The following is a 14,396-nucleotide window of genomic DNA, read 5'->3' on the forward strand; positions in this document are numbered from 1 at the left end:
GAGTCTAGGACTTTTATCACTCGTTGTATTTCTGTGGTATAATTTTTATACTTTCATTATCTTTGAAGTTAATTAAAGTTGTTAGGTTCTATACCAGTTTTTTTCTAGTACTCTTTTGATCCAGAGATTACTTCTTACTGTAATTAAGTTTCCCCTTTTTGCCTCAAATATTTTCTGTTCCATTCTGTATTTGTCAGCCATATAATTTGTGTGTGCTGATGTCATTTGTGATACAGTATTTATTATATTCTGTGTAGCTGTATCATTGTTATTGCTCTATTTCATTTTATCTTGTGTAAACACATTTCTGCTTTATCCATTTCCTTTCATTGATTTTTCGGTTGCATTTAATCAATTTTTGTTGCTTTTGACATGACTTTCATCTACAGTGGCTTCTCTTTGGCACTTTCATATCAAAACTTGTCTGGTTCACATTTAGTAACCTTTGTTCTTTCTCTTTTTTTGAACATGAGCTTTTTATCTCCTGTAACTCTTTTTTGTGCTTTCTTTTTGTAGAGAAATGTCATATTGAAATCCTTTGAAAATGTAGTGAAGTATATGATTGAACTGTCTCTTTTGAGTGAAGTAATTTCTCATGTGATAAATGATTTTCATCTACTTTATGTTTTTGTCTTCCCACTTCTCCTTTTCTCTCAATACCCATGAATAAGCCCACACTGGATAATTTTTGGTTATTACCTTTTAAAAAATCAAAGTAACATTATCTGTGCTATTTTGCAATAGTACACAAAAAAGCCAACTCAAATAAGGTGGAGGAGTAGCACACAATATCAGATTTGGACTGCTGTTTTAAACATGGTCCTAGGATATTTATTTTGTTCCTGTATTTGCTTTGTCTACTACCAATTATGTGACATGTCTGCTCTCATCTTCATATGCAGTTTTTTAAATCCTGCGTATCATAGGTTCTCTGGGAAATGATTCGGTGATTTATGTGCTTGTCTTTTATCCCCTTTCAACACCAGAAACTCCCTATGTTTAGATTTGGTAGAAATGATGACTTCTTTCTCTTCAGTTTGAGATTCCTCGTTTTTGAACTTTGGAATTAAGTCTTTGCTGGATCATGAGTTATTTTTTCTGTGGCTTGTGCATTCCCTTAAACATCATCACTGTAATCAAAGGATTGCTAGAATTGTGTCATATATCTGTAGTCTGCCCAAGATTTGGGTTCTGAGATTTTTTTGTTTTTGTTTTTGGTCACCTCTCAACATCTCTGTATAATTGAAGTCTCTCAGTATTTGGCAGATATCTTCATATTTGGTGGTCTGTGGCTATGGTTCTTTCTTTGTTTCAGAATGCTTTTTTCTTCTCAGTGCTTTTTAATTTTAGTGGGATTTTAAGGAGGGAGAATAGTTTGAAAAAGTTTCACATTTTTCCATCCTTTACCAGAAATCCCTAATGATTTTTTTAAAAGAAACACAAATCAGCTCACATATTACTTAAATTCTTCAGAGGGAGAACATTAAAGCATTCATAATAAACTAAAAGCTGTGTATCTTTTATATGGAGACATAGATATGATGGCTCATGACCTCTGCTTCCTCATCTTGTTCGATTTTTCATTTTGCTCTATTAGATTTTTAAGGTCCTCAGTAAGAATATGACTTTTGTCTGTTTCATGTTACTTATATCCTTTTTCATTTATTTTTCTTTTTTGAAATTTTCTTTTCTAATTTCTCTTTGTTTTTTAGGTTCAACACTTTCTCAGGGACATCTTCTTTGACCGTACATTATTAGGTTCACTGTGATAATCCCTCTTGATTGCCTTTTTTCCCCTTCATATCACTAAATAAAATTTACAGTAGTTTGTTTCCTGTTAGCATTTTTTAAAGATATGTTTTATTAATTTTTTATCGGTACCGGGAATTGAACTCACGACCACGCGCTTGCAAAGCAGGCGCTTATGCCGCTGAGCTAAATCCTCGGCCCCATGTTAGCATTTTTGTATCTAGTCTGTAAACTGCAGGAGATTTGGAAGTTTTGTGTTATTTATTAAGTGAGTAAATGAGTGAATGATGATAAAATATTTTGAATATTAACTGACCAAGAATTACTAAATCTTTAAAGCAATGGCCTACTGGCCTGTAAGTGTTTTTGACCTACTCCATCAACTTTCCTAGTATGAATACAACATAAATTTATTGAATATTTTCTGTGCTTCATGAATACTTTCAAATAATTTTACTGAACTATAGTTTCTTACTTAAGTAGTACATATCAGGCACAGTGATAGGTGCGTGATATGCAATAGCTTTAATATTCATAGTAACCATAATAAATAGGTTTTATATATATATATAAAATTTTTTTTGGTACCAGGAATTGAATTCACGACTCTGCATTTGCAAGGCAGGCACTTAACGCCGCTGAGCTAAATCCCCGGCTACCATCAATATTTTAAATATAAGAAAACTAAGACTCACAAAAGGTAATGGGCTTGCTTAAGGTCATTCAACTGAAACAATTGAGGAGTAACTTAGATTTCTACTGGATGGTTGCAAAGCCATTTTTAAAAAATCAAATTATACTTTTAATAACAAATAACCTGAAAATTAAACTTTCTCCTACTTTATTTATAGGAAAAAATTTATTCTTCTCAAAATATCACATCATTAATAATTATACTGTTTAGCTAGTTTCTAGAAAATGTCAATTAATAATATATGTATCAAACTTTTGGAAGCACAAAACTGTGAATGCATGTGAAACTTGATTTTCTATTTAGTAATTATTAAATAACTCAAATATTTCAATCATGACAAAAAAGTCCTTTCTTTTTTCCCTAATAGTTAATATTAACTACTTCTTAGTTCATGTAGGCAACTATCACAAAGTACTACAAACTAGGAAGCTGTGTACAACAGAGCTTTATCGTTCACAGATTGAGAGTCTGGAAAGAGCAAGATCATGACACTGGAAGATTGGGCATTGATGAGGGCCTGCTTTTTGCATAACAAGATGACATTCTTTTCACTGGGTCCTCACATGGAAGGGACAAATAAACCCCTTCAGACTTTTTTAGTATACGGCATTGATCCATTCATAAGCATGCTACCCTAAATTCATAATTATCCCCTGAAGACCCCGCCTCTTAATGCTATCATTTTTGTTTATGATTTCAGCATGTGAATTTTGAGGGGACCTCAAGAGTCGTGCCATAGTGCACCCTAGTGTCTGCTTGCCTCTTTAGTGTGAACGCAATATTGTTTTCTTTAGGCAGCAAACAGTGCGGCAGGGCAGTAAGCCGAATTAGAGATTTAAAAATAAATATTTTTTTTATTCTTATTTATTTTTTTATTTATAAAGAGGGTAAAACTAAACATAACAAAGCAAAACAAAATATGTCATAAGATAACAATGTAAGAGACACAGATTTCGAAGGAAGAGCACCAGAGATCTTCACTGTCTATCATATTGTCTCTTGTTTTCTTCCAAATAGTTGTCCATTTCTTCACATACAATGAATTCGTACAAAACAAAATAGTATAGAACTGATCAGAACACGATGATGAAGGCATTTTAGGTTTTCAAGATCAGACAATAAGAAGGTCAACAATGGCTGCCATAATGTCTCCTATTCTCTTCAAAATAGCTGTCCACACCTTCATGTATGTTGAAATTAAACAAAACAAAACAGACTAAAATAACTCTGAACAAAGAATAATAGTATTGCTGGATTTCACATCATGACGCTATGGAATCAGCACTGGGTACCTTGGTGTCTCTTTTTCTTCAAAGTAACTGTTCATTTCATCATGTATTATATAATCGATTCATAAACTTTTTAGACCTTCTACGCATGCATGAGTCTCTCTACATGTATGCCTATCCTTTCTGTATTGGAGGGAAAAACAAAACTGACCAAGACAAAACAAAACAAATTCCTAGAAATACATGAAATGAAAAAGACATACAAACAACAATAGCAAAGAGCCCAGAAGACTGACAATGTAGGCCTTCAAAACAAGGTGGTATGAGCATAACTAGGGTTCTTATTTTACATAACGATTTTCAAGAGTTCCTCAGATCATTATATAATAATACGCACAATTGTTCCAGTCCTATGAATGTTAACTGTTTTGTTGCAAGAACTTAGAGAGTTTGTAGTGCAATCATCTTAGCTATCCTAAGTGTGCTTATATAATTTTCGACATTTTTTTCCTTTTCCCTCCCTTTTTCTTTTTCCCTGAGATATTATTTTTCCCCTTTAAGCAGGTTCTTATCCTTCCACTGTGTTTATTGAGTTTTTTTAATCATATATACTCTTACCATTTCTTACACTAGAGAGACTATATGGTATTTACACATGTGAATTTATTTCATTTATGAGTATTGTATCCATTTACTTATAAATATCTCAATGTGATCATTCTTTATAGTTGAGTAGGACTCCATTGTACAAAAATACCACATCTATTTTATGCATTCCTCGGTTGATGGGCATTTAGGTTGTTTCCAAGATCTGGCTACTACAAATTGTGCTGCTATAAACATGGGTGCACATATATCACTGTGGTATGATGTTTTCACTTCTGGGAGTAGGCTCAGAGTGGGATAACTGAGTCAAATGGGACCTTCAATTCCAGCTTTTTGAGGAATCTCCAGACTAACCTCCACAATAGTTGCACCAGTCTACACTCCCACCAATAGTGTAGAAGAGTCCCCCCCCCTCCCCCAGCCTCTCAGCATTTGTTGTTGGTAGTTTCTTTATCCTGGCCATTCTTTCTGGAGTGAGAAGGAACCTCAGTGTTGTTTTAATTTGCATTTCTCTAATGACCAATTATGCTGGACACTTTTTCATGTATTTATTTGCCATTTGTATTTCTTCATCTGAGAACTGAATATTAATCTCAGATGTCCATTTTTGGAATTTTTGGGCCTTTGAATTTTGGGGATCTGATTTTTTAAAATTCTTTATATATTCTAGACAGAAGTCCTTTGTCTGAGGAGCCGTTCACTAAGATTTTTTTCCCAATTTGTGAGTTTTCTTTTCACTATGTTAGAGATTTCTTTTGACATGCAAAGCTTTTTAGTAGGACTCCATCCCAATTATTGATTCTGTGAAGTATTTTGCATGTGATTTGATTCTTGTTCATGAATTATTTACCTACCCTTATGTCTTCAAGATTTCTACCTACTTTGTCTTCCAACAAATTTGATCCATTTAGACTTTAGTTTAGTACATGGTGATAGGCATGGGTCTAGATTTAGTTTTCAACATATGGAGAGCCAGTTTTTCCAGCACCATTTATTGAAGAGACTATCTTTCTTCCAGTGAACATTTTTGGCCCCTTTGTCAAAGATAAGGTAGCTGAGTGTGTTAGTAGTTGTAGTTGTATCTTCTAATCTATTCCATTGATCTTCAGATCTGTTTTTATTCCAGTACGGTGCTGATTTTATTACAGTAGTTTGTAGTATAACTTCAAGTCAGGGATTGTGATGACTCCTGTTTTGCTTTTGTTGCTCTGGTTCCAGATGAATCTTGGGAGTGATTTCTCTAGATCTGTGAGGTATGCTAGTGGCATTTTGATTGGAATTGCATTAAATAAGTATAACAATTTTGGGAGAATGGCCATTATCATGTTTGTTCTTCCTATCCTTTATGGGATATCTTTCAAGGGATATCTTTCCATTTTTTGAGATTCTCTTCAGTTTCTTTTTTCAGGGTATCATAATTTTCCCTGAATAGATCTTTTGCTTCTTTTGTTAGATTAATTACTAAGTATTTCAATTTGTTGGATGATATTGTAAAGGGTGTGGCTTCTCTTATGTCTCTCCCAGTGATTTTGTTGTTAGTGTATAGGAATGCTATTGATTTTGGAGTGTTGACTTTGTATCCAGCTACCTCACTGAATTTATTTATTATACCTAAGAGTCTTTCAATGGAGTTTTGGGAGTCTTCTATGTAGAGTATCATGTCATCTGCAAATAATGATAATTTAATTTCTTCTTTTCCTATTCTTACTACTTTTATTTCTATCTCTTGTCTAATTGCTCTGGTTAGTATTTGCAGCACTATATTGAATACGAGTGGTGACAGTGGAAATCCTTGTCTTGTTCCTGATTTTAGCATAAAGGCTTTCAGTTTTTGGCCATTTAATATGATACTGGCTGTTGGTTTGTTGTAGATGGCTTTTATCATATTGAGGTAAAGACAGCTTTTCCAATTTTCTGTAAGGTTTTTAATCACGAATAAGTGTTGGACCTTATCCAAAAGCTTTTTCTGCATCTATAGAAATGATCATGTGGTTCTTATTTTTGGCTCTATTGATATGATGAATTACATTTATTGATTTGTGTATGTTGAACCATCCTTGCATTTCTGGGATCAATCCCACTTGGTCATGGTGTTTAATGATGATTTGCTGCATTGTTTGCCAAAATTTTATTGAGAATTTTTGCATTTATGTTCATTAGGGAGATTGGCTTGTAGTTCTCTTTTTTGATTGGGTCTTTCTCAGGTTTTGGTAATAGAGTAATGTTTGCTTCCAGGAATGGATTAGGGAGAACTGTTTCCCTTTCAATTTCATTGAAGAGTTTGAGGGGTGTCGGCATTAAATCTTCTGTGCATTTCTTGTAGAATTCTTCAGTGAACCCATCTGGACCTGGGATTTTCTTCATTGGTAGGGATTTAATTACATTTTCAATTTCATTAATTGAAATTAGGTTATTCAGCAGTTTTACATCTTCTTGGCCCAGCTTTGGTAATTCATATTTCTAGGAATCTGTCCATTTCTTCTGTGTTATCAAGCCTATGAGAGTAGAGGTTTTCACAATAGATATTGATGATCTTCTGTATTTCCACACAGTCTGTAGTGATTTCACTCTTTTCATTCCTTATGGCACAAATCTGAGTTTTTTCTTTCCTTTTTAAAATAAGATTAGCAAGAGGCCTGTCAATTTTACTTATTCTTTCAAAGAACCAACTTTTTGATTCATTGATTCTTTGATTAGTCTTTTATAATTTCCTCTCTTCTTTTGGCTTTGGGCTTGACTTGCTCTTTTTTTTTTTTTTTTTTTTTTTGTCTTTTTCATTTTTATCGGTACCAGGGATTGAACTCACGACTGCCTGCTTGCAAGGCAGGCGCTTATGCCACTGTGCTAAATCCCCAGCCCAACTTGCTCATCTTTTTCTAGATGTTTGAGGTATAGCATCAGGTTGTTTATTTGTGTTTGTTCTGTTTTCTTGATGTGGGAGTTTCCTCTGAGGACTGCTTTCATTGTGTCCCACAGGTTCTGGTAAGATGTATTTGTATTTTCATTTGCCTGCAAATATTGTTTAATTTCTTCTTTAATTTCATGTTTGGAGCACTGATTGCTCAGGAGTGTATTATTCAATTTTCATGTGTTTGTGGGGATTTTGAAGTTTCTTTTGTCATTCTAGTTTCATGGAGCTATGATCTGATAACATGCATGGGATAATTTAAACTCCTTTGCGTTTACTGAAGCGTGTTCTGTGGGTTAGTATATGGTCTATTTTAGAGAACATTCCATGTTCTGCTAAGAAGAATGTATATTCTGATGTTGATATACATCTACTAAGTCCATTTTTTTACAGGTGTGATTCCGTTCTGTTATTTCTTTGCTGATTTTCTGTCTAGTTGATCTGTCCCTTTGTCTCAATGGCATGTTAAGGTCTCCTGTTATAATTGTGTTATTGCTTATTTGATTTTTCATTTCTGTTAATATTTGTTTTGTATAGCTGGGTGCTCCCAAATTTGGTGCATAGATACTTAAGATTGTTATCATCTCTTCCTCTTGAAGTTTTCCCCTAACTAGTATGTAGTAGCCTTCTTTATCTCTTTGGATCATTCTTGGTTTGAAGTTCACATTGTCTGCAAATAGAATAGCTATCCCTGATTTTTTTGGGTGGGGGTCCTGTTGCATAGGGTATTATTTTCCATCCTTTGACTTTCAGTCTATGAGCTTCCTTTTGGGTTGGATGGGTTTCCTGTATACAGCATATCTTTTGATGTTTCTTGATCCATTCTGCCAGTCTCTTTCTTTTAATTGGTGAATTGAGGCCATTTATATTAATGGTTATAACTGATATACATTGGTTTACTTTTGACATGTTATCTTTCTGCTGTTGAGTTTTTACCTTTCCACTCTGTTTAATTGTTTGCTGTGCTTAGTATTTTTTTCCTATGTCTATTTAGAATGTTTTTCAGTATTCTTTGCCTGGTTGGTTTGGTGGTCATGAAGTTCTTCAGTTGTTCTTTGTCATGGAAATATCTTATTTCTTCATCCATTTTGAAGGACAGTTTTTCAGGGTACATCAGTCTGGGTTGGAAGTTATTTTCCTTTAGGATCTGAAATACTTCACTCCATGCTCTTCTTGATTTCACTGTTTGTGCTGAGAAGTCTGCTGTAATTCTGATAGGGTTTACTTTATAGGTGATCTGTCTCTTCTCTCTAGCAGATTTTAATATTCTGTTCTTATGTTGGATTTCTGGGATGTTGATTATTATATGTCTGGGTATAGTTTTATTTTAGTTATGGCTATTTGGTGTTCAGTATGCTTCACTGATCTGTAGGTCAGTTTTCATTCTTCTGTTTGGGAAATTTTCAGCTATTATTTTTGTAAATAGCCTCTTGATATGGTTTGTGCTGTCACCTTCCTTTTCGTTTATATCTATCAATTTTATGTTGTTTTTCTTTGCATCATCTTGCAGTTGTTGAATTGTTATGTCTTGGTTCCTTGTTCTTTTAAAAAGATCTTTCCTTTCTTGTTCACTAGCTGCAATTTTGTCTTTGAGGTCTGAAATTCTATCTTCACTTCTACTGAGGCAGTTTGCCAACTTTTGATGGAATTTTTGATTTCCTGTATATCTCTTTGAATCTGCTTCATGCATTCTGTTTGCTTCTTACATTGTTCATTCAGAGTTTCCATCCTTTTGCATTGTTCCTCTAACTTTTTAACTATGTCTTCTTTAGATGTGTTCGGCATTTCTTTTATTACATTTATCATTTCTTCTTTTACTTGGGAGACTATTACTGATTTGAGTTCTTTTATAGCTTCCTGGAGTAGTTTCTTTACTTCAGATATTATCATTTCATGAATTTCAGGTATATGGCTTATATTTTGTTCAGTGTCCATGTCTCCTAGGTTGCTTGAGTTGGGCTGGAAGTTTGAGATTGCATTTTTCTCTTTTGTTTGGTTATTTTCCTGTATTTCTGGGTTTTGAGTGATGTTTCAAGGCTTTTCCTGTGCACTGAGAATCACCTGGCCCAATTTGGCTCCCAGGGCAGACAGCAAGCAACAACTAGCCACTTGGAGTTCACTGGGCGTGGGACAGTTAGGCCCTCAGTGACTCCTATGTGACCTCCTGTGATTTCACATGCGGAGTGTGGTCTTACAGCCTGGGAGCAAAGTTACAAGCTTCCCTGTGTTGGGTTGTAGCCGTGCAAACTCTGGGCCTGGCACTCAATTCAGGCCCCTGCAGCTGCTTGGAGTTTGCTGAGCATGACCCAGTTAAGCCTGCTTGGATCGCCTGTGCATCCTTGGGTGACTTCAGACAACGGATGTGGTCTTACTGCCTGGGAGCAATATTCCAAAGCTTTCCTGTGTGCTGGGGTTTCAACCCCAGTATGCTATGGCCCGAAACTGAATTTGGCCCCTGCCAGCTGCCAAAAATAAATATTTTTTACTTCTTAAAATTTTAGTTGTAATTTCTCTTTCTTATCTTTGAGCAATTCAATTCAAAATAACAGTTTAAATTTTGATTATAACAAGAGAAACAAATCTAACTTGAAAAAAGGATACCTTTTTTTCCTTAACAATAAATGAAAATTGTTTATCCTCACTGTGTAGTGAAGGATGGCCACAAACTTGATGTGGCATTTTGTCTGAACCTGATGAGTTTTGGGCTTACAGATGTGGCCACCTATGTAAAGTCATTTAAGCTAGTGATATAATAATGACTATGAAAATATTTGAACAACTCCAGAAAAAAAAATGCTTTTAGAATGGGGTTGAATAGAAATGTTGCCTCTCTCTCCCTGAATATTAGGAAAAGCATAAGTTCTGTCAAGTTAGGAGATAGGAGAAGAAAAAAATAACAACTAAAGAAAATATGAGCAGCTTGAAAAACTAAAAATGACTGATATTAAAATCCCAAATCCAAGGTGAAGGTAAACCAGGGGCATAGTAGAGGATAGATATTGGCAAGTAGGAAGAACATGTTCAGATGGGAAGAGGAATAAGGGAGGGAGCAGGGCAAAGGGAAGAAAGGGAAAAAGAAAAAAGAAAATAAAGGGCAAAATGGAAATAAAGCTTTTGTAAGTGGGGAGGAGAATAAAGAGCGGAAAATGAGAAAAAATTAATTAAGGCATGTTATGTACAGGTACAAATTCCCTTGATGAATGTGATCAGTATACATGACAGCTACAGACTAATAAAAAATATACAATTAAAAAAGTAAAACAGAAACAAAGAAAAAGAAGTACTGAGAATTGCAGATATGAAGTATGCAATGTGAATATACTTGATAAGACTTTCAGAAGAAAGTAGGGAAAATTCTAGAAAAGTAATATTTAAGTAGTATAAATACATGTCTCCAGTTTTGCTGTTTTTTTTAAATCAGCACCATGGATTGAACTCACGACCATGCACTTGCAAGGCAGACACTTATGCCACTGAGCTAAATCCCCAGTCCCTATGTGTCTCCAATTTTAAATAGTTACTATCATCAAAAAAAAAAAAAAATAGAAAAAGATAAGATGCACTTTAGGTACCCTAGTGCAAGTACAGTTGTATGAAGCTGAAATTATATGTTAAAGTTTAGAAACATAAAAGATTATATACCTTGATTATAATAAAATAAAATAGAATATAGATACCAAATTTTTCAAAGGAAAAGAAAATGACAGCAAAAGGAAAAATTCCAAGTAGTTAATACTAAGATGAATGAGAAATATAACTATTGTTTTTTAATATAGCTTCCTCATTTTTCCCTAGTATATTTTTCATTGAAATGATTTCCACATCAATCCATTTTTCCCTTTTCCTTTTGAAACTCAGTGTAATTTAAGTGTACTTCGCCTTGCTTTGGATTAAATTATATGAAATTAAATTTTTCTAAATTTAAAAATCATCACATATTGTCAATTACATATGGTTCAACCTGGAGTCATTCCTTTACTTTATGAAGCACTAGCATAGATACATATAGACATTCAAAATTAAGTTGCTTGTGTCATACTGCTTTTTAGTGGTGAGACTAGTACTTTAACTTTGATGTGTCTAATTTAAAGCTGTTCTATATTTACTGCAATAATGAATGGAAATTGCTTAGCTGGAATATGTATATTCTTTATAAACAAAGCAATGCTGTGGCAACAGAGTAATAATTAAACTCAATAATAATTAAATGAGTGAAGAGATGAATGAATATGTATTCAATTGTATTACAAATGAGTATTTATCCTTCCACAGTTTTCCTTAAAGTAAATAAAAAAGACAACACAACGCACTATATGAAGAAGTAAAGTAGTTTCCTGTTTGTCATTTGACACAGTTTAAAAACAACATTTAATGAACTGAAAACACTGTAACAACTGACCAGTTTTTGGTTTCATGTTTCATTTTATTAATCACTTTATTTGTGACCTCCTGGCATGCTACATGTGGTAAAATGCAGATTTGTTACTTTGTATATAAAAAGAATCTCATCATAACACTTTAACACATTGCATAGATCCTTGGTGCAATTCTTTTAAAAGAACCTATGTTCTTGGTTAGAATTTTCATTTTTCAAGAAAAATCCTTTTCTGAAATGCATATTTAAAAACCTGTAGTTGTTGGTCTCCAAACCCTAAATTGAATTCCTCCTTCTACAATAATAGTAAATTTAGGTAAAATCAACCACAAAAATACTACTTATGGTCCCTGTGAAAACCAATATGCTAGCTGTAGCTGGAAATCATAGACTTTCTGCTGCCACTCGGGCCAGATTAAAGAGGACACCTGAATTTAACTCAGCCCTGCTGACTGGGGCCAGGAGATTAGTTTTATTTAAATCATAAATAAGCTGGGAATTAGGAATGCAAAAAAAAAAAAAAAAGCGTATACTGAAATGGGAATCTTATTAAGGCTTGTAAGAAAAGATGTTTACTATCATGCCTAATGTCTTAACACTTGTTTTGCAAGGGTCCACCTGGTCCGGCAGGTATCCCAGGTCCATCAGGAAAAAGAGGTCCACGGGTAAGTAGACAGGCTGCATTTCTTGCTGGATGTGAGAATTAATAACTTTTCCATATTTTTTCCTAGTGTTGTACAATATGTACTTCCTCTGGAAACATGCCTGGATCTTCACACTTTGCTTTATCTTTGCCAATTCAAGAATTTAAGAACATACGCAGCCTTGTGTATTTGAGTATAAACAGTCAGCCAAAGAATTCTCTGTGAACACGTCCAGGAAAGACCATCCAATTTGTAGATTAGTGGCTGCCTTGGTGCTACTTGTAGCGTTATTCTTAGTTATAGAGTGATCTGAGTAGTGTAACGTAAGGTTCATTTGGGAAATGAAGAGGATTGGGCTGCCTTAAAATAGTGCATTCCTGAATTACAGAGTGGAAAATGCTGGAGCTAGTGACAAGGGGAGAAAAAATTGCCTTAAGGAAAAACCTGCCTTAAGGATCAGCAGAAGTTTCTCACGTTACACAGGTCCAGTGAAAGATTTATTGCTGTGTTAGAATTGGTTTCTTTCCAGCCTAAAAACAATAAATGTAGGTTTTTATTAAAGAATGGCCTTTCTTTGTGAACTAGAAAAGGAATTGTATAGTATAAAGAAACATGAAAATGCCTTTTATATAGTTTGCTTTCTTTTTTTCTGTATGGTTTATCACAAAAAATATAAAGTTAAATCACCTTAAATATTAGTGTAAGTTGTTTGTATTAATGTAACTTGTTTTATGTAGCTGTGGCCTATGATAAGCTTCTGTTGAGTTTCAGCTGTTAACATCCTCTAAATTTCTTCTTAGCTGAAGACCCTTCACCCTCTTCCCATATCCCTGCTGAAGCTTGCCCATCCTTTTCTCACTGGAACTGTTCCAATCCTCCCCTCTGTGAAGAGATTTGGGGCCCACTTACCTCAGGGAAAGAAGGGTTCAGCTTTGCACTTTAGTTTTCCTCTACTGCTAAGGCTAGTCTTGTAACAGGATGACCTTCAGGTTCTGAATCTGCAACTCTTCTTTCCAGTTCCTTCACTGAGTTTCTTTTTCTCTCCTTTTGTTTATCCTGCCCTCCTCCTCTTAAAGACAGGACAGCATAGTTTTTCTCCACACTAGCAGTTTAATTGTGTTCCTAATGTCAGCCCTTTTAATCAGTTATTTAACTTGAATGTTACTGTTTCATGTTTTTTCCTCTCCCTAAGTCATACTGCATTATGCAACAGCCCAAATTTACCCTTTTAAAAATCCCAAACTTCCGTAGGTTTCCTAGAGATACTGTCCTCACTGTGGCTCTGTGGAGCTTTGTTAAATAACAGTTCACACTCATTTTCCATTTTCTTATTTCTGCATCTACAATCACTTCTCATTGTAATTCTAAAGAACAAATAGGTCTTATTCCTAATCCATGTGAATTTTTACTACTTCATTAAAATATACTTTTTGAAGATTACCAATGACATGTTATAAACTCTGACCTTTTTCCTTAGTTATTATCTTGCTATATGTGTCTTCAACATAGTATTTATATTACCGACACCTCTATCTTTCTGAAACACTTTGATATGTAATACAGAACCAATGAGAAAAATAATTATCAAGTTTCTGACATATATTTAGATAAAAGGGTGGCTAAATAATTATCAACTCTATATGTTTAGATCAAGGTATGGCTAAAATCCACATAAGTACAGGAGATCTGGAGACCTGCAGTGTTTTTCTAGTGCTGATTCTCAATTTTTCTGCTTATTGTTTTTGATAGTTTAAGTTTCCTCTTTTGTAGCCTCCTTGTAGGATTGTTATAAAGATTAAAAATGAAATATAAACCATGAATACAATTCTTGGCACAGGAATTAAGTACTCAATAAGTAAAGTTGATTTGCAAATTCAGATTGTATAATGTTCAATGGATACACTCAAATTAACAGATGTTTATCGAGTGTCCACTATATGCTAAGTACTGCACTAGCAATATAAAAAGAGTCCCTCTACAAAGAATTTGTAATCCCATAATTTAATAATATATTTCATGAAACAAAATAACAAAATATTTAAATAATTCATTGGAAATGGCCCAAGGTAATATACAATTTATTGGTAAATAAGTTTTATATGCAGTCATTCCTACAAAAGTTAACAAGAGACCTAAAATTGCTGTGTACTAGTATTCTCAGAATTTAAAAATGAGTGGGAATATCAACTGA

At 34.1% G+C, this 14,396-nt stretch overlaps 1 protein-coding gene across 5 annotated transcripts in view; it reads left to right on the forward strand.

The window, feature by feature from the left end:
* Window positions 1-14,396, forward strand: part of Col24a1 (collagen type XXIV alpha 1 chain) — a 349,791-nt gene that overhangs the window by 23,262 nt on the left and 312,133 nt on the right. For all 5 annotated transcript variants that reach the window (XR_010050132.1, XM_063257323.1, XM_063257335.1 and 2 more), the window contains one exon: window positions 12,173-12,226. Coding sequence is in view for 4 of the 5 variants with exons in the window: in XM_063257323.1 (XP_063113393.1) it covers window positions 12,173-12,226 (54 nt within the window). In the remaining variant the exon portion in view is untranslated. The remainder of the gene's footprint in view (window positions 1-12,172; window positions 12,227-14,396) is intronic.

Source organism: Cavia porcellus, unplaced genomic scaffold (genome assembly GCF_034190915.1).
Source record: "Cavia porcellus strain 051 isolate PalLab524CR breed Dunkin Hartley unplaced genomic scaffold, mCavPor4.1 scaffold_1, whole genome shotgun sequence".
In the NCBI taxonomy this organism is placed as follows: domain Eukaryota; kingdom Metazoa; phylum Chordata; class Mammalia; order Rodentia; family Caviidae; genus Cavia; species Cavia porcellus.